Source organism: Mirounga angustirostris, unplaced genomic scaffold (assembly GCF_029215605.1).
Source record: "Mirounga angustirostris isolate CCGP_5_RB_7025 unplaced genomic scaffold, mMirAng1.0.hap1 SCAF_14, whole genome shotgun sequence".
Lineage (NCBI taxonomy): Eukaryota > Metazoa > Chordata > Mammalia > Carnivora > Phocidae > Mirounga > Mirounga angustirostris.
Window position 1 is genome coordinate 46,427,380 of NW_026991722.1, and position 20,677 is coordinate 46,448,056.

The 20,677-nt window shown below is 39.3% G+C and overlaps 1 protein-coding gene across 5 annotated transcripts in view; it reads left to right on the forward strand.

Annotated features, from left to right (window-relative positions):
- Positions 1-20,677, forward strand: part of OSBPL1A (oxysterol binding protein like 1A) — a 223,953-nt gene that overhangs the window by 50,600 nt on the left and 152,676 nt on the right. For all 5 annotated transcript variants that reach the window (XM_045886910.3, XM_045886911.3, XM_064577797.1 and 2 more), the window contains one exon: positions 652-796. In XM_045886910.3, the coding sequence (XP_045742866.2) occupies positions 652-796 (145 nt within the window). The remainder of the gene's footprint in view (positions 1-651; positions 797-20,677) is intronic.

Consider the following 20,677-nt stretch of genomic DNA (forward strand, 5'->3'; position numbering starts at 1 on the left):
CTTTCTAGTTTCCATATCCAGCATAGTCTCATTAAACATGAAACCAAATTTGTTCTAAATTCAAGACTGAAGCATTGCCATTTGCTTTAAAGTTATTTCAGCTCATTTGAAAAGGCCTCTTTGGTTTCCAAGTAAAGTGCCTCAAACATTTTTTAAGCTTTGTGAAATGGAGACTATGTAAAGAAGTTTTTAAAGCAGTCATTTGGGAACAACAAATTCCGTAGAACTTTAACATTTATACATTTAACATTTATGAGTTTAACTCTTCTGAATGATTGCCTATGGGAGACTGGTTTGTATTTTTGCTGTCCCAAGTATGAATCACAAGACTGGTAGAAGGGAGCAAATCTTAGTGAAATCTTAATGTCCGGGGTGGGTGGGGTGACATTGGTGTAGTGCGTGGTGTCTCTGGTCACGGGAATGTGGGGCCTGAGCTTTCCTGGCACCTCGAGGACAAACATGGGGAGTGACCTGGATTTGCTGGTTTAGTGAGCAAGAAGTTCCTGACCATCTAGCTTCCTAGAGCTCTGGTGTTCATCAGCTTCTATAGTTTGAGGGCACCCCTGAACATGCAGTTATACCTTAATGTGTTTTATGGGAGGAAGTCTATCTTTCATGTGTAATTCTGCATTGCATTTTTTCATTCGTTAGCTCAACAGGCCCAATCCTCCTGATGTTAATTGTTCGGATCAGTTAGGAAATACACCCTTGCATTGTGCAGCTTACCGGGCTCATAAGCAGTGTGCCTTAAAGCTTCTGAAAAGTGGAGCAGACCCAAATCTGAAGAACAAAAATGGTAAGCATGTTGGTAAAAGCCATTGTTGGTCATTTGGAAGCTATAAAAATAAGTCAGTGCCATATAAAATTGCTTTGTTTTAATATCCACCCTTTGTTAAACTATATGGCTCCTACTTAATTTTGAAGTCAAGGCATTCACACAAAAGAAAAAAACTTACTAATTTGCTTCCTAGTTTAAGAGTTAACTGTTGAATAATACTTATTCCATAGGGGGCTGTAATGATTAAAATAGGTCTCCCCCCTCTCGAGGGAAAGAGAATATAGTTGATTCTCATTATTTAAGATACTTACGTTCTGCCAAGTTGTTGTGAACAGAGAATTAATGAATACTGAGCCATTGGTCCTAGGGGGAATATGGAGTTACAGTCTTTTTTTTTTTTTTTTAAGATTTTATTTATTTATTTGACAGAGACACAGTGAGAGCAGGATCACAAGCAGGGGGAGAGGGAGAGGGAGAAACAGACTTCCCGCTGAGCAGGGAACCTGATGTGGGGCTCGATCCCAGGACCCTGGGATCATGACCTGAGCCGAAGGCAGACGCTTAACTACTGAGCCACCCAGGTGCCCCTGGAGTTACATTCTTGAAAGCCTCTGGTCACAACATTTTTATACTGATTAATATATAACTTTATTTTGTGTGTATTTCTGCTTTAAAACACTTTAATATATATTGTTAATTCATGAACATAGAGCTTATGCCAACAGCACTAACACTCATGCCTGAGCAGAGTTTGTCTAATATATTCTCCATAAAGCACATCATAGCTCTCTTGCTCTTAGGAACATTAGATAACAATTCAGTGCCATGTTTGGTGGCCAGTTTCAACAGTGAAACCACCAACAAAAAGCAAAAATACTGAAAACGTGGCAGTACTAGGTAGACTGTGATAGGGACATTTGTTTTCTGTGTGAGAGCTGAAACAAGAAGGCAGAGCGCCACCTTGTTCTACCTCAGCTGGAAACATGAGAAGACTCAAATTTTTCACCACTTGGGATTTGCCTGTGAATGACCAAGAAATTGCTGTAAGTATTGATTTTGGGGTTACAAATTTTAGCAATAGGCACAAATGCAAGTATGGAATATACAGGTAATGAGTTTCAACTCTACATGCATGACAGTATCAGAGATGGGATCATATAACCACAAGGGAAGCTACAAAAGGTGTCCTGGGTATTCAAAGGGGGAACATTGCTAATGCCTAATGGGCCATTCACTTTTAAGGATGCTTCCCTCCCCTCTGCCTACCACCAAACCTGGATTAGGACTTGACTTGGCAGTGGTCCACCAGGACCCTCTTTTCACCTCCATCTTTGCCAAAATCCTACTCCATGATAATTGCTGACTTATGTAGTTGCATCCCATGAGACTGAATTCCTAAAGGCAGAGCTAATACCTTACTGTCTGGTTTACCTGGGATCTATAGTAATGTATAGCACATGACACCTTCTACATGTTGCATGTTTGTTGAAGGCTTAAGTAATTAGAAATGGCTTCATGAAGGAATAGATATTTAGTATAGACTGAAGTCCTAGTAGGAATTTTTTTTTTAATCCTCTCTAAATACCTGTATCTCTAACAAAAGGCCCCACTCATATTTTTTTCTTTTTAAACATAAACAGAATCTCATTAAATTTTGGAAAGGGTATTCTAAGCAGAGAGAAGATTATGACAAAGGCATCAAGGTAAAAAAATTCAAGTCAAGTTTAGGTGACATCCTCATTTTGGTATATCCACACATGTAAAGGGGAGCAGTACTAGGTAATCCTATAAATGCAGATTAGGCTTACATAGTGGAAAGCCTTAAGATGCCAGATCATTTTACCCCTTAATTTGGAAGTTCAGGGGACCATGATAAAGAAATAGGTGAGCAGTGGAGAGATGAAGTACTTTAAAAAGATTAATGGTTACAGTATCTGGGATGGCTTGTGACAGAACCAGGACTATAGGGAGGGGTCAGTAGGACCATTGGAGTGGTCTTAGGTGAGAGGTAATTAGGGCCTGAACTTTTATTGACCTCGATAGGAGTAGAAAGGAAAAAGAAAATTAATGATAGAATTTTCTGCTCTCCTCCCTTCCTTTGTCCTTTATGCTATAGACTGGCATTAACCAATAGATACATAATGAGAGCCACATATGTAATTTTAAGTTTTCTAGTAGGCACATTTAAAAAGTAAAAAGAAACCAGTGAAATTAATTTTAATAATCTATTTTATTTAAAACAGTATATCCAAAAACCATGTCAACATGTAATCAGTGAAAAATAGTGAGATTTTACATCTCCTTTTTGATATTAAGTCTTTGAAATCTGGTGTGTATTTTGCACTTAACAGCACATCTCAGTTTGAATTAGCCACATTTCAAGTACTGCATAGCTACATGTGATTAGTGTCCACTATATTGGACATAAACTGCTCTAGACATACCAAACTGTTTGAGTCTCTGGTTAACCATGCTGTCCCTACCCTGCCTGTGCTCTTCTCCCTGACAGAAATGCCCTTTTCATGCTTGTCTGTGTGGTAAACCCTAGTCTCATTTTAAAAGTTAGCTCAAATTGTCTTCCCCAGACAGGCTTTCCCTGTATCTCTAGGATAGATATAGGTTCTTCCTGGAATCAAAGAAGAGAAACCAGGGGATAGAAAAGGGGAAACACTCAGGAGATGGGAGGGAAATATCAGTTCCATGGAAGCCAAAGAGCTAAAATGTGGAATAAAGGGGTAGGGTGTATTTGTTGTCATGTGCAACTTACACTAAAGAAGATAGATATTTAGACACTGTGGAATTCAGTGACTCAGTGCCCAGAGTTCCTTTCTGAAAGAGTAGTGTCCACTGGGTAGTTGAGCAACAGCAAGGTGTTAGGGGTTAAGGAATGAGTAGGCAATGAGGAAGCAGAGGTAGCACTACTCATCTGCTTCTTTGCAATATTTGAGAACAGAAGGAATGGTTTCATGGCCAAGAAGAAAATTTTTTAGGCAGAGAGGTTTAAGCATGTTTTTAAAGTTAAGGAGGATTAACGCAATAGAAAAGGAGCTTGATGATTTAATTGTGGCAGTTAGAAAATGTAACTTTAAAAAAATGCAATGCTTTGGTAATGGCAAAAAAACAAAAACATCATGTTCCAATTGAAGGATATAAAAGACCTAAAAATGGAGAAACCTATGATGTTTTTGGGGAAAAAACTAAAAATCAAAAAGCTAACTGTTCTCTCCAAATTACTTCAAAGCAATCCCAGCCAGAATCCTCAAAGGGTTTTCATAGGACTTGATTACCTGACTCTCATTTCTATAGAAAAGTCCAGGGCAGTGAATTTTAAAATGGAAGAGAAGCAGGGGGGTTGTCCTGCTGGATAAAAAGACTAATTCTGAACCTATTGGAAGTAAAATATTCATTTATTCAACAAATACTTAGTGTTTATGTGCTAGATACTGTTCCAGGAACTAGGGATCTAGAGCAGTGAAAAAAAAAAACAACAACAACCAATCCCTGCTTTCGGGGAGCTTACATTCTAATAGGAGAGAGCCAATAAAAAGCAAACATTATGTCAGATGAGATCAGTGCCTAGGAGAGGGGGAAAAAGGCAAGGAAGGAGGAATTGGAAGTGTGTTGGGTATATCGAGGGTTGCTGCTTTATGAAAGGTGGCAGGAAAAGCTCTGTGCAAATGATAATTAAGACTTGAAGCAATGTCAATATCTAGGCAATGAGGATGGTCCTAGGCAGCAGATGTGGGGGGTGTATGTGATGTCTGTCATGAAAAGCAAGGAGACCAGTTTGTCCAGAGTAGAGTGAGGGGAAAGTGGTTGGAGGAGGAGGTTAAAGAGGCATTGGGAACTGCATGGTGAAAGGCCTTGTGGGTTATCATAAGAATTGTGGCTCTTACTCTTTGTGAGATGGGAAGATGTGGGAGGGCTTAGAATGCAGCAGTGATGTGATCAGACTTAGGTTCTAAAAAATGGTCACTGATTGTTGTGAGAATAAATCCTAGGAAGACAAGGAGGAGAAAGGGAAGCAGGCTATTGGAATAATCTGGTGAGAGAGGATATTGACTTGGATCAGGATAGTGGCCATACAAGTGGTTGTAAATGTTTGGATTTTTTTTTTTTTTTTTTTTTTTACATAATTTGAAGGCAGAGGGGTCAGGGTTTTCTGATGGCTGGGATATGTGAGGTATGAGAAAAAGACAAGAATCGAGGGCGACTTTACAGTCTTTCAGCTGAGGACCTGGAAAAAGGGAATTTCCAGTTACGGAGTAGGGTAAGACTGCAGGGAAGGGTAGGCTAGCATAGCAATGACTGAGAATTAGGAGTTTGGTTTTTAAGGTGTTGAAAATTTGAAATCCTATTCTACAATCCAAGTGAGATGTCAGAAATAGAAGTTTGTGCTTAGGGGAGATCTCTGGGTGGAGATATAAATTTGGGAATTGTCAGCATATAGAGTTAGTAAGGGGATGGATAAGATCACTTAGATCTTGGGCACCTGGGTGGCTCAGTTGTTAAGCGTCTGCCTTCAGCTCAGGTCATGGTCCCAGGGTCCTGGGATCAAGCCCGCATCGGGCTCCCTGCTCCGCGGGAAGCCTGCTTCTCCCTCTCCCACTCCCCCTGCTTGTGTTCCCTCTCTCGCTGTGTCTCTCTCTGTCAAATGGATAAAAAAAAAAAAAAAAAATCTTAAAAAAAAAAAAAAGATCACTTAGATCTTGGTATAGTTCAGGGTAGATGAAGATGAACAGACCAGATAGTTTGGAAATTAAAACATGTACATATGGGAACTTGATAGATGACAAAGGTGGCATGAAAAGTGGATGAGGAAAGAACTGAGTAAATAATGCCAGGGCAATTAGTTATCCATATCATTATACATGCGAGATACACATATGTCACATATATACCATGTATGTGGGATGTGTATATATGTATCTTGCATATATGTGATTATGGAGGCAGATATCTGCTACAATATGCTGTCTGCAAGCTGGAGAACCAAGAAAGCTGATGGTGTAATTCAGTCTGAACACCTGAGACCAGGAAAGCCACCAGTGCAAGTCCTCGAGTCCAAAGGCTGAAGAATCAGGAGCTCTATGTCAGAGGGCAGAAAGAGAAGGATGTCTCAGCTCAAGAAGTGACAGAATTCATTCTTCCTCTGCCTTTAGGCCCTCAGTAGATTGGATGATGCCCACCCACATTGGTGAGGGCAGATCTTCTTTACTCAGTCCACGGATTTAAAAGCTAATCTCATCCAGAAACACCCTCACAGGGAGACCCAAAAATAATGTTTTATCAGCTTTCAGGGCATCTCTTTAGCCTGTTTAGGTTGACACACAAAATTAACCATCACATAACCTAATTTCAGGACTGTGTGATGTGGTATAAAGATAGATATATAGATTTGTAGAACAGGAGTCTAGACAGCAACCTATATATAGGGAGAATTGATTTTTGATGAAGATGTCAAGGCAATCAGTGGAGAAAGGATTATTCATTTTTTGAATGTTAAGTTTTATAAGTTTTTTTTTAATATATTTTGGATTCTGTTTCTCAGATATGGCATTTGCAAATACCTTCTTCCATTCTGTAGGTTTAGTTTTGTTGATTGTTTCCTTCACTGTGCAGAAGCTTTTTATTTTGATGTAGTCCCAGTAGTTTATTTTTGCTCTTGTTTCCCTTGCCTCAGGAGACATAACTAGAAATAAGTTGCTATGGCTGATGTCAAAGAAGTTACTGCCTGTGCTCTCTTCTAGAATTTTTATGGTTTCAGGTCTCACATTTTAAGTCTTTAATCCATTTTGAGTTTATTTTTGTGTATGGTGTAAGAAAGTGGTCCCATTTCATTCTTTTGCATGTTGCTGTCCAGTTTTCCCAATACCATTTGTTGAAGAGACATTCTTTTTCCTATTGTATATCCTTTCCTGCTTTGTTGAAGATTAATCGACCATATAATTGTGGGTTCATTTCTGGGTTTTCTATTCTGTTCTGTTGATATATGTGTCTGTTTTTTGTGCCATACCCTACTCTCTTGATTACTACATCTTTATAACTTGAAATCCAGAATTGTGGTGCCTCCAGCTTTTTATTTTTCAATATTGCTTTGGCTATGCAGGGTCTTTTGTGGTTCTAAACAAATTTTAAGATTGTTCTAGCTCTGTGAAAAATGCTGTTGGTATTTTGACAGGGAATGCATTAAATGTGTAGATTGCTTTGGGTAGTATAGACATTTTAACAATATTCTTCCAGTCCATGAGCATGGAATGCCTGTTTCTTTGTGTCATCTTCAGGTTCTTTCATCAGTGTTATATAGCTTTATTCCTGGATATCTTACTGCTTTTGGTGCAATTGTAAATGGGAGCGATTCCCTAATTTCTCTTTTGGCTGCTTCATTATTGATGTATAGAAATGTAACAGATTTCTGTATGTTGATTTTATATCCTGCAACTTTACTGCATTTGTTTATCAGTTCTAGCAGTTTTTTTTAGTAGAGTCTTTAAGGTTTTCTATATATATAGTATCATGTCATCTGCAAATAGTGCAAGTTTGACTTCTTCCTTGCCAATTTGGATGCCTTTTATTTGTTTTTGTTGTCTGATTGCTGTGGCTAGGACTTCCAGGACTGTGTAAATAATAGTGCTGAGAGTGGACATCCCTCTCTTGTTCCTTACCATCAAGAAAACTCTCAATATTTCCCTATTTAGGATATTAGCTGTGGGTTTTTCATATATAGCCTTTCTTATGTTGAGGTAGGTTCCCTCTAAACCTACTTTGTTGAGGATTTTTATCGTGAATGGATGTTGTATTCTGTCAGATGTTCTTCTGCATCTATTGAAACGATCATATGATTCTTATCCTTTTTTTACTAATGTGATGTATCATGTTGATTTGCAAATATTGAACTACCCTTGCAAACCCAGGAGTAAATTCACTTGATCATGGTTTTTTTGATGATTTTTTTTTTAAATGTATTGTAGGGTTCAGTTTGCTAGTATTTTATTGAGCATTTTTACATCCATGTTCATCAGTGATACTGGCCTCTAGGGTCTCTTTTTTAGTGGTGTCTTTATCTGGTTATGGTACCAGGGTAACGCTGGCCTCATAGAATGAATTTGGAAATTTTCCTTTTCTATTTTTTGGAATAATTTGAAAAGAATAGATAGTAACTCTTCTTTAAATGTTTGGTAGAATTCACCTGTGAAGCCAGGAGATTTTTGATTACTGATTCAATTTCTTTGCTGGTTACCAGTCTGTTCAAGTTTTCTATTTCTTACTGTTTTAGTTTTGGTAGTTGATATGTTTCTAGGAATTTCTCCATTTCTTCTAGGTTGTCCAGTCTGTTGGCATATAGTTTTTCATAATATAATCTTATAATTGTATTTCTGTGTTGGTGTTTGTTATTTCTCTTCTCTCATTTGTGATTTTATTTGGGTCCTTTTTCTTTTTGATAAGTCTGGCTGGAGGTTTATCTTTTCTATTTTTTGAAGAGCCAGCTTTGTTTCATTGATTTTTCTTTTATATTGTTTTTTTAGTTTCTATATCATTTATTTCTGCTCTAATCTTTATTTCCTTCCTTCTGTTGGTTTTAGGCTTTGTTGTTCTTTTTCTAGCTCCTTTAGGTGTAAGGCTAGGTTGTGTGAGATTTTTATTACTTCTTGAGGTAGACCTGTATTGCTATATAGTTCCCTCTTAGGACTGCTTTTGCTGCATCCCAAAGGTTTTAGACTGTTATATTTTCATTTTCATACGTTTCCATGTATTTTTTATTTCTTCTTTGATTTCCTGGTTGGCCCATTCATTATTTAGTAGCATGTTGTTTAACCTTCATGTATTTGTGGTCTTTCCAGGCTTTTTCTGAAGGGTAAACTTATAAACGTAATGGAAGTTGGGTACAGATACCTGGAAAGGACTTGCCTAGTGGGCTCTATGAACTACAGAGCAATGGGAACAACTATGTTACATAATTTAAATTTTATCTACTAATTACTAGTTAAGAACTACAGTTATTTTCCTACCTGGGAATTAAGTGAAGGAATCATGAAAGTGCCAAAAGAGTCAGTACCCCAAAAATTCATGTTAACAGTATGATTCCTAGTGCCTTTACCAATTTCCCAAAGACTTGAATAGTTCTTCTAGGTGGTGGTTTATAATGGTTATTCCTTCATAATTTAGATTCCAAAAGCATTCCAGTGTAACAAGAATTAATAGTCCCATGCGAATATCAGTCTGAAGAAATGTCCCTGTAAACATCAAAAATTTGATGATTGTTTAAATATACTTTAACCCTATAGTTTATAAGTGTTCTTGATAAAAGTGAAGATGCTACCTTCTGAGAAAGTATTTTAAGTCTTACTGTCTGCATTATAGAAAAAATTATTAAAATAGTCTGTTTCTTTGGCATATTGTATAACTTTCTCACTTATTTTCATACCTATTTTAGAACAGTTTTTTAAAAATTGCAAAACTAATGCTTAAGCGTTCAAAATGAAGAAAATGAAGGCACCCACAAAGTGGAATCACCTATGACCCAAATACCCATAAACACTTAGCTTTTAATCGTTAGTTATTATTCTCTGGTAGACCAAACTTTTTAAAAAAGTTTAAAATAATAGGGGCACCTGGATGGCTCAGCCAGTTGGGCATCTGACTCTTGATCTCAGTTCGGGTCTGATCTGAGGATCATGAGTTCAAGCCCTGCAGTGGGTTCTACACTGGGTATGAAGCCTACTTTAAAAAAAAATTATTTTATTTTATTTATTTTTTTTTAAAGATTTATTTATTTATTTATTCATTTGAGACAGAGAGAGAGAGACAGCATGAGCAGGGAGAGAGGCAAAGGGAGAAGGAGAAGCAGGCTCCCCGCTGAGCCAGGAGCCCAATGTGGGGCTCGATCCCAGGACTTTGGGATCATGACCTGAGTTGAAGGCAGATGCTTAACCATCTGAGCCACCCAGGCGCCCCCCCCAATTTTTTTTTTTTAAGTTTAAAATAATAAATACTAACTCAAGAGTATAGGCAAAAGGAAGGTCATATATTACTAATATCAGAATACAGAGTTATTTCATGGTATTACAAAGTAGGCATCAGAAGGGATAGAATCAGGAACCAGGAGCTATTAGGAATCAAGAAGGCTACCACTCATTGTATGTGTATCCTCTCAATGCTTGATCTCTCATTTCTTTCTCTTAGCAGATCAGTTTTCCATTATACATGTTGGAAGATGACTGCCCTGAACTCCATTCGGTAGACCAGGATTTCCTAACCTCAGTTTTAAATTTCAGTGGGAGATAATCCAATGGCACCCACTGTGTTTGGGGCCTGCCTCTGATACAGATAGCTGGAACTCGGGCAGGGCCTTATGGTGCAACCATGGCTGCTACGTCTCTCCCAGGGGGTGTGGAAAGAGCAGTGCTCAGACACTGGTGAAAGAGTGAGGGTTGGCAAATGCCTCAAAGTGTCTACTCCTTCTGTTTTATGGCTTGTCAATAGAGCTGACATATTAAACTCGTACTTTTTATCAAGTATCAACAATTTTTCCATATTGTCTCCCAGAAGCATAGTTTTCTTGGCTCACCTTCTGGATAGTATTTCACATGGATATAATTTACCACCCAAAGCTCCAATGATATGGACAATGATTATCTGTTTTTCTACTACTAAATTTCCCCAGTTTTTTTTTTTCTTTCTTTTAAAGATTTTATTTATTTATTTGAGACAGAGAGAATGAGAGAGAGAGAGAGCACATGAGAGGGGGGAGGGTCAGAGGCAGAAGCAGGCTCCCTGCCGAGCAGGGAGCCCGATGCGGGACTCAATCCAGGGACTCCAGGATCATGACCTGAGCCGAAGGCAGTCGCTTAACCAACTGAGCCACCCAGGCGCCCTCCCCAGTTTTTTTTTTTAGAAACTTTCTAATTTTTACATTACAGTTTTATTCAAATTTGTTGATCCTTGTCTTTGATTTCTTTGAACACTTCTAGACTTAAGTCAAGATTTGGTAAATATTTGATTGTTATCTCCTAGCTTATCTGTAATCACATTCATTCATTAAGCAAATGCTGAGCCTCTACTGTATGCCAAGAACTATTGTAGGTGCTGGGGATCCAACAGCCAACAAAACCTGACAGTCCCCACACTTTCAGAGCTTATGTCCTAGTGGGAGGAGATAGACAAAATGTAAATACACATATAATGTCAGGCAGTGAGGTGCAGAAAAATAAAACAAGACGAAGGGCATAGAGAGTGATGACGTGGGGGGTGGGGGCGCCGTTGTTTTGGAAAGCATGTAAGGGAAGGCCTCTGTGAGCACAGAGCTGAGTTAAGGAGTGAGGCCTGAGGATACCTGGCAGAAGAGCATTGAAAACCAAGGGCAAGCAAGTGTAAAAGCTCTGGGGTGGGAGAGCACTTGGCATATTTAAAGAAGAAAGCTGTCAGGGTGCCTATGGCAGGGCAAGTCGGGGGAGAGGGGTAAATTCGGGAAAGTAGCCAGAGGCCCAGCCCTGTTTTTGCAGGGTTTCGAGTAGCAACGTTTATATAGGAGTGTGTGTTAGGATGTGAGACTCTCAAATTGCTAATCACCTATCTTTATACCCTTCATCGAGCAATCTTTCCTTGTCCATTGTTTATGCCTTTCTCCTACCTTTTATTATTCTCCCTCTCCCTCCCCCAGCTTGGGCTCTCTCTCACTCTGTCTCAAATAAATAAAACCTTAAAAAAAAAAAATTTATGCTCTTTTGTTTTCTGTTCTCTTTCATTGCTTCATCTGTCTCTTCTTTTGCAAGTATCTCATTTTTTTTTTAAAGATTTTATTTATTTATTTGAGAGAGAGAGAATGAGAGAGAGCACATGAGAGGGGGGAGGGTCAGAGGAGATGCAGACTCCCTGCAGAGCAGGGAGCCCGATGCGGGACTTGATCCAGGGACTCCAGGATCATGACCTGAGCCGAAGGCAGTCGCTTAACCAACTGAGCCACCCAGGCGCCCGCAAGTATCTCATTTTTAATGATTGTTTTTATAATGTGTAAATATCTGATAAAGTTTCTTTTTTTTCTTTTTTGGACAGTTATCTTTGACATTCTTACCTGTTTATTCTCCCAGATGGCATTTAAAATAATTTCTTCTAGGTGTGTAGTAAATATACCATTGGTATGTTATTGAAATTACATTCTGTATAAATTCCTTTGAGGAATGTTGACATTTTTATTTAGTGTTCTCACTAAAGGACAAATTTATATCATGTAAAAATTTAAATATTGGATCATGCCTGGTTTTTATTTTGTTGTGTTTGATAAAAGATGTACAATTTTGAATTGACTGGTTATGGTGCTTATCTGGGTAGGGGGGCTATTTCATTCAGTTCAAAATGTATTTTATTTAATTCTTACTGTGTGTCAGGCACTTTAGGCATTGAATCTAGAAATGAAGGCTCAGTACTGGAATTTCAGCTACTTGGCAGGAGTTCAGAATTTATTTTTGGTGTAGGGCAGAATTCTGTGAAAGAAATCACACTGTCCTCCTCCTCTTTGCCTAAAGGAATAATTTCTCAAAAGTGCCCTGTAGATAGAATAAAAATAACAGTTGGCAGACCTTTTTATAAGACCTCTTCCTATACGCTAGCTAGAAAACTTGAAGTGGCTATTAATTTCTCAGTTAACACTTTAAAAAGTTTTTTCCCCACTAAAGTAATAATTAGTCCAAGTTTTGCCCATTAGCAGTCCTATAAATCTACCTTTAAAATCTGAAACCCTTAAACTTCTCTCTGTATTTTCCTCTGTCTCCATTTTGTCTGTGGCTAACTCTAGTCCAAACCACTGTTAGCTTTCACCTGGACTATCGCTACTGCTTTGTAACTGTTCTCTCTGCTTTTCTCTTGCCCACATTTACAAGGCATTTTCCACACCGTAGCCATGGTGATCTTTTAAAAAATGTTTTTATTATGGAAGTTATCAAAGCTTAAAAATAGTATAATTAATTGATGTGCTCTTCACTCTCCTTCAGGAATTCTCAAAACTGGCCACTCTCCTGTTATTATGTTATTTTGTGTATAAATATTTCAGTATAGGGGTGCCTGGCTGGCTCAGTCAGTCGAGCATGTGACTCTTGATCTCGGGGTTGTGAGTTTGAGCTCTATGTTGGGTGTAAAGATTACTTAAAAATAAAATCTTTAAAAAATATATTTCAGTATATTTATAAAAGATAAGGCTTCTTTAGAAAAAACTATAGCCACACAATGGTTGCACAGCTCTGAATATACTGAAAACCACTGAAATGTACACTTTAAATGGGTGAATTATATCGTATGTGAATTATATCTCAACAGAGCTGTTAAAAACATTGCTACAATAACATCCTGTTAGTTAACAATTTTACAAAACCATCAAATAGCTGTAGTTCACATTTCCCCTATTACCCTTCTAAATTTTTTTTTTTTTTTAACACTTTGACAGTTTTAAACATAAGTCAGATCATGTTACTCTTTTTCTTAAAATCCTTCAGTGGCTTTTCATCATATTTAAAATAACCTAGGGCGCCTGGGTGGCTCAGATGGTTGGGCGTCTGCCTTCAGCTCAGGTCATGATCTCAGGGTCCTGGGATCGAGTCCCGCATCGGGCTTCCTGCTCCTTGGGAGCCTGCTTCTCCCCCCCCCCCCCGTCTCTGTCTCTCATGAATAAATAAATAAGATCTTTAAAAATAAATTATAAAATAACCTAAACCCCTGTATTGACTCACAAAGGTCTGACCTACAGAGCCCTGACATGATGTGGCTTCTGGCTTCTATCTCTCTTGCCCAGTAAATTGTTTTTAGTGTTCCATCTACTGAAATGCCCTTCCCCTATATTTTCTCAAGACTGGATCCTTCCTTTCAATTTAAACACCTTTTCCTCATAAAGGCCTACCCTGATCAGTTGCCCAGTCTCCAGTCTAAAGTGGTATCCTAGTCATTCTCTATCGTATCATTCACTTAAAAAGTATCAACATAACATGGTTTATTATCTGCCATGTAATTTTTAAAAAATACTTATTTTAGAGAGCTGGGTGAGAGGTGGGGAGGGGGAGAGAGAATCTAAAGCAGACTCCCCGCTGAGCACAGAGACTGATGCAGGGCTTGATCCTGAGATCAATGCAGGGCTGAGATCGTGACCTGGGCCAAAATCAAGAACCAGATGCCTGGAGGGGTAGAGCAAGATGGCGGAGGAGTAGGAGACCTGGATTTCGTCTCCTCTCAGGAATTCAGCTGGATAGGGATCAAACCATTCTGAACACCTACAAACTCAACAGGAGATGGAAGAAAAGAATAGCAACAACTCTCTCATCAGAAAAGCAACCACTTTCTGGAAGGTAGGACGTGCGGAGAAGTGAATCCGAGGCGATATTCGGGAGGATAGACGGCGGGGGAGGGGCCTCCGTCGGCCGCTTCTGGCAAGTGATAGAGCCACGGAGCACAAAATCGGAACTTTTAAAAGTCTGCTCCGCTGAGGGACGTCACTCTGGTGGCTAAGCGGGGGGTGGAACACTCGTGGAACAGTGTGGTCTGAGGACCCTCGCGGTCACAGAAAGACCGGGGGTGCCTGAGTGCGGCAGAGCTCCCAGGTATCGGAGCAGGGAAGCCGGCTTTAGAGATGGAGCCGAGGCGCGGGCTCTCAGGTCAGGGTTGCCATAAACTGTGATCCGCGGCACAGTCGGGCCACTGCTCCTCCAGCAGGGACCCAACAAGCGGCAGATCCGGGGAGACTCACCTTCCTCCCCGGGGAGGAGCCGCGCGGGAGTGCACCGCAGGGATCTGCTGGGTTTGGAGACTCCACCCGGGGTCGGGTGCCAGAGATAGAAACACGCGGTCACAGGCCGGGTGAGCACGGAGTGCGGCTGGAGACTGGGGAGACGGGAATGACTGATGGCTTTTCTCTGGGGGCTCACTGAGAAGTGGGGCCCCGAGTTCTCGGCTCCTCTGGGGCAGAGATTGGGAGGCCGCCATTTTCACTCTCTGCCTCCAAAGCTGACAGAAAGCTCACAGGGAACAAAAGCTCTGGAGAGCAAACCTGAGCAGATTACTTAGCAGGGAGGGGGCAAGGGTGGGGCAATTACGCCTCCGGCAAAGACATTTGGAAACCATGGCAACAGGCCCCTCCCCAGAAGATCAGCGAGAACAGCCAGCCAAGACCAAGTTTATCAATCAATGAGAACGGCAGAACTCCAGCGCTAGAGGAATAATGTACATAGAATTCATGGCTTTTCCCCATGATTCTTTAGTTTTTCAAAGTTAATTTTTTTTAACTGTCTTTTCTTTTTTTTGAATTTTTCTTTTTCCCTTTTTCAACCAACATCTTAACAATCCCTTTTTTAAAAAAACATTTTTATTTTTCATTTTTAGAGTCATATTCTATGCCTTCATAGTAGTTACCCGTATTTTTGGCATATATATATAAGTTGTTCTCTCTTTAAAATTTTGAGATAGTTTCTTCTAACATATTAAAATATACCCTAAATCTCTAGTATATGGTGTTTTCTATTCCCCTGCCTGATCACACTCTCTCCCTTTTTTTTTCTTTTTTTAATCCTCTTTCTTTTTTCAAACAACTTCTTATCAATTCCTTTTGTAAAATTTTTTATAATTTCCATCTTTACAGTCATATTCCATCCCTTCATCATATCAACCCTTATTTTTGTACATATATAAGTTTTTCTTTCTTTAAAATTTTGGGAGGCACTTTCTTCTAACAGACCAAAATACACCCCAAATCTAGTGAGTGGCACTGATCTGTATACCAGCCTGATCATATTTGATCACATTCTGGTTTTTATTTTGTTGTTGTTTTGTTTTTATCTTTTTCTTTTTTCTCTCTTTCCATTTCTTTTTCCACTGCTTCAGGTCTTTTCTGATTTGTTTAGAGTATATTTTCTGGGGACATTGTTACTCTGCTAGCATTTTGTTCTCTCAATCTATTCTCCTCTGCACAAAATGACAAGATGGAAAAAATCACCTCAACAAAAAGAACAAGAGGTAGTACTGACTGCCAGGGACCTACTCAATACGGACATTAGTACGATGTCAGATCTAGAGTTCAGAATCATCACTTTAAAGATACTAGCTGGGCTTGAAAAAAATATGGAAGTTATTAGAGAAACCCTTTCTGGAGAAGTAAAAGAACTAAAATCTAACCAAGTAGAAATCAAAAAGGCTATTAATGAGGTGCAATCAAAAATGGGGGCGCTAACTGCTAGGATAAATGAGGCAGAAGAGAGAATCAGTAATATAGAAGACCAAATGATGGAAAATAAAGAAGCTGAGAAAAAGATAAACAACTACTGGATCACGAGGGCAGAATTCGAGAGATAAGCGATACTATAAGATGAAACAACATTAGAATAATTGGGATCCCAGAAGAAGAAGAAAGAGAGAGGGGTAGAAGGTATAATGGAGCAAATTATAGCAGAGAACTTCCCTAATTTGGGGAAGGAAACAGGCATCAAAATCCAGGAAGCACAGAGAACCCCTCTCAAAATCAATAAAAATAGGTCAACACCCTGACATCTAATAGTAAAACTTACGAGTCTCGTAGACAAAGAGAAAATCCTGAAAGCAGCTCGGGAGAAGAGATATGTAACCTACAATGGTAGAAACATTAGATTGGCAACAGACGTTTCCACAGAGACCTGGCAGGCCAGAAAGGACTGGCAGGATATATTCAGAGCACTAAATGAGAAAAATATGCAGCCAAGAATACTCAATCCAGCTAGGCTGTCATTGAAAATTGAAGGAGAGATAAAAAGCTTCCAGGACAAACAAAAACTAAAGGAATTTGCAAACACAAAACCAGCCCTACAGGAAATCTTGAAAGGGGTCCTCTAAGCAAAGAGAGAGCCTAAAAGCAAGATAGACCAGAAAGGAACACAGACAATATACAGTAACAGTCACCTTACAGGCAATACAATGGCACTAAATTCCTATCTTTCAATAGTTACCCTGAATGTAAATGGGCTAAATGCCCCAATCAAAAGACACAGGCTATCAGACTGGATTAAAAAACAAGACTCATCGATATGCTGTCTGCAAGAGACTCATTTTAGAACCAAAGACACCCCCAGATTGAAAGTGAGGGGGTGGAAAGCCATTTACCATGCTAATGGACACCAAAAGAAAGCTGGGGTGGCAATCCTTATATCAGACAAATTAGATTTTAAACCAAAGACTGTAATAAGAGATGAGGAAGGACATTATATCCTACTTAAAGGATCTATCCAACAAGAAGATCTAACAATTGTAAATGTCTATGCCCCTAACATGGGAGCAGCCAATTATATAAGGCAATTAATAACCAAAGCAAAGAAACACATCGACAACAATACAATAATAGTGGGGGACTTTAACACCCCCCTCACTGGAATGGACAGATTGTCTAAGCAAAAGATCAACAAGGAAATAAAGACTTTAAATGACACACTGGACCAAATGGACTTCACATATTCAGAACATTCTATCCCAAAGCAACGGAATACACATTCTTCTCTAGTGCCCATGGAACATTCTCCAGAATTGATCACATCCTAGGTCATCAATCAGGTCTCAACCAGTACCAAAAGATTGGGATCATTCCCTGCCTATTTTCAGACCACAATGCTTTGAATCTAGAACTCAATCACAAGAGGAAGGTCGGAAAGAACTCAAATACATGGAGGCTAAAGAGCATCCTACTGAAGAATGAATGGGTCAACCAGGAAATTAAAGAAGAATTAAAAAAATACATGGGAACCAATGAAAATGAAAACACAAGTATTCAATATCTTTGGGATGCAGCAAAGGCAGTCCTAAGAGGAAAGTATATAGCAATACAAGCCTTTCTCAAGAAACAAGAAAGGTCTCAAGTACACAACCTAACCCTACACCTAAAGGAGCTGGAGAAAGAACAGCAAATAAAGCCTAAACCGAGCAGGAGAAGAGAAATAATAAAGATCAGAGCAGAAATCAATGAAATAGAAACTAAGAGAACAGTAGAACAGATCAACAAAACTAGGAGCTGGTTCTTTGAAAGAATTAACAAGATTGATAAACCCCTGGCCAGACTTATCAAAAAGAAAAGAGAAATGACCCAAATCAACAAAATCATGAATGAAAGAGGAGAGATCACAACCAACACCAAAGAAATACAATCATAAGAACATATTATGAGCAACTCTATGCCAGCAAATTAGATAACCTGGAAGAAATGGATGCATTCCTAGAGATGTATCAACTACCAAAACTGAACCAGGAAGAAATAGAAAACCTGAACAGACCTATAACCACTAAGGAAATTGAAGCAGTCATCAAAAATCTCCCAAAAAACAAAAGCCCAGGGCCAGATGGCTTCCCAGGGGAATTCTACCAAACATTTCAAGAAGAATTAATACCTATTCTTCTGAAACTGTTCCAAAAAATAGAAATGGAAGGAAAACTTCCAAACTCATTTTATGAGGCCAGCATTACCTTGATCCCAAAACCAGACAAAGACCCCATCAAAAAGAAGAATTACAGACCAATATCCCTGATGAACATGGATGCAAAAATTCTCACCAAAATACTAGCCAATAGGATCCAACAGTACATTAAAAGGATTATTCACCACGACCAAGTGGGATTTATCCCTGGGCTGTAAGGTTCGTTCAACATCTGCAAATCAATCAATGTGATACAATACATTAACAAAAGAAAGAACAAGAATCATATGATCCTCTCAATAGATGCAGAAAAAGCTTTTGACAAAGTACAGCATCCTTTCTTGATCAAAACTCTTCAGAGTATAGGCATAGAGGGTACATACCTCAATATCATAAAAGCCATCTATGAAAAACCTACAGCAAATATCATTCTCAACGGGGAAAAACTGAGAGCTTTCCCCCTAAGTTCAGGAACGCATCAGGGATGTCCACTATCACCACTGCTATTCAACATAGTACTAGAAGTCCTAGCCACAGCAATCAGACAACAAAAAGAAATCAAAGGCATCCAAATCGGCAAAGAAGAAGTCAAACTCTCACTGTTTGCAGATGATATGATACTTTATGTGGAAAACCCAAAAGACTCCACCCCAAAACTGCTAGAACTCATACAGGAATTCAGTCAAGTAGCAGGATATAAAATCAATGCACAGAAGTCAGTGGCATTCCTATACACCAACAACAAGACAGAAGAAAGAGAAATTAAGGAGTCGATCCCATTTACAATTGCACCCAAAACCATAAGATACCTAGGAATAAATCTAACCAAAGAGACAAAGGATCTGTACTCAGAAAACTATAAAATACTCATGAAAGAAATTGCGGAAGACACAAAGAAATGGAAAAACGTTCCATGCTCATGGATTGGAAGAACAAATATTGTGAAGATGTCAATGCTACCTAGAGCAATCTACACATTCAATGCAATCCCCATCAAAATACCATCCACTTTTTTCAAAGAAATGGAACAAATAATCCTAAAATTTGTATGGAACCAGAAAAGACCCCGCATAGCCAGAGGAATGTTGAAAAAGAAAAGCAAAGCCGGCGGCATCACAATTCCGGACTTCCAGCTCTATTACAAAGCTGTCATCATCAAGACAGCATGGTACTGGCACAAAAACAGACACATAGATCAATGGAACAGAATAGAGAGCCCAGAAATGGACCCTCAACTCTATGGTCAACTCATCTTTGACAAAGCAGGAAAGAATATCCAATGGAACAAAGACAGTCTCTTCAACAAATGGTGTTGGGAAAATTGGATAGCCACATGCAGAAGAATGAAACTGGACCATTTCCTTACACCACACACAAAAATAGACTCCAAATGGTTGAAAGACCTCAATGTGAGACAGGAGTCCATCAAAATCCTAAAGGAGAACACAGGCAGCAACCTCTTCGACCTCAGCCACAGCAACTTCTTCCTAGAAACATCGCCAAAGGCAAGGGAAGCAAGGGGAAAAATGAACTATTGGGACTTCATCAAGATAAAAAGCTTTTGCAAAGCAAAGAAAACAGTCAACAAAACCAAAAGACAACCGACAGAATGGGAGAAGATATTTGCAAATGACATATCAGATAAGGGGCTAGTATCCAAAATCTATAAAGAATTCATCAAACTCAACACCCAAAGAACAAAGAATCCAATCAAGAAATGGGCAGAAGACATGAACAGACATTTTTCCAAAGAAGACATCCAAATGGCCAACAGACACATGAAAAAGTGCTCAACATCGCTCGGCATCAGGGAAATCCAAATCAAAACCTCACTGAGATACCACCTCATACCAGTCAGAATGGCTAAAATTAACAAGGCAGGAAACGACAGATGTTGGCGGGGATGCGGAGAAAGGGGAACCCTCCTACACTGTTGGTGGGAATGCAAGCTGGTGCAGCCACTCTGGAAAACAGTATGGAGGTTCCTCAAAAAGTTGAAAATAGAGCTACCAGCAATTGCACTACTGGGTATTTACCCCAGAGATACAAAAGTACGGATCAGAAAGCGTACGTGCACCCCGATGTTTATAGCAGCAATGTCCACAATAGCCAAACTGTGGAAAGAGCCAAGATGTCCATCGACAGATGAATGGATAAAGAAGAGGTGGTATATATATACAATGGAATGTTATGCAGCCATCAAAAGGAATGAGATCTTGCCATTTGCAACGACGTGGATGGAACTGGAGGGTATTATGTTGAGTGAAATAAGTCAAACAGAGAAAGTCATGTATCATATGATCTCACTGATATGAGGAATTCTTAATTGCAGGAAACAAACAGGGTTGCTGGAGTGGGGGGTGGGGTGGGAGGGATGGGGTGACTGGGTGATAGACACTGGGGAGGGTACGTGCTCTGGTAAGCGCTGTGAATTGTGCAAGACTGTTGAATCTCATATCTGTACCTCTGAAACAAATAATGCAATATATGTTAAGAA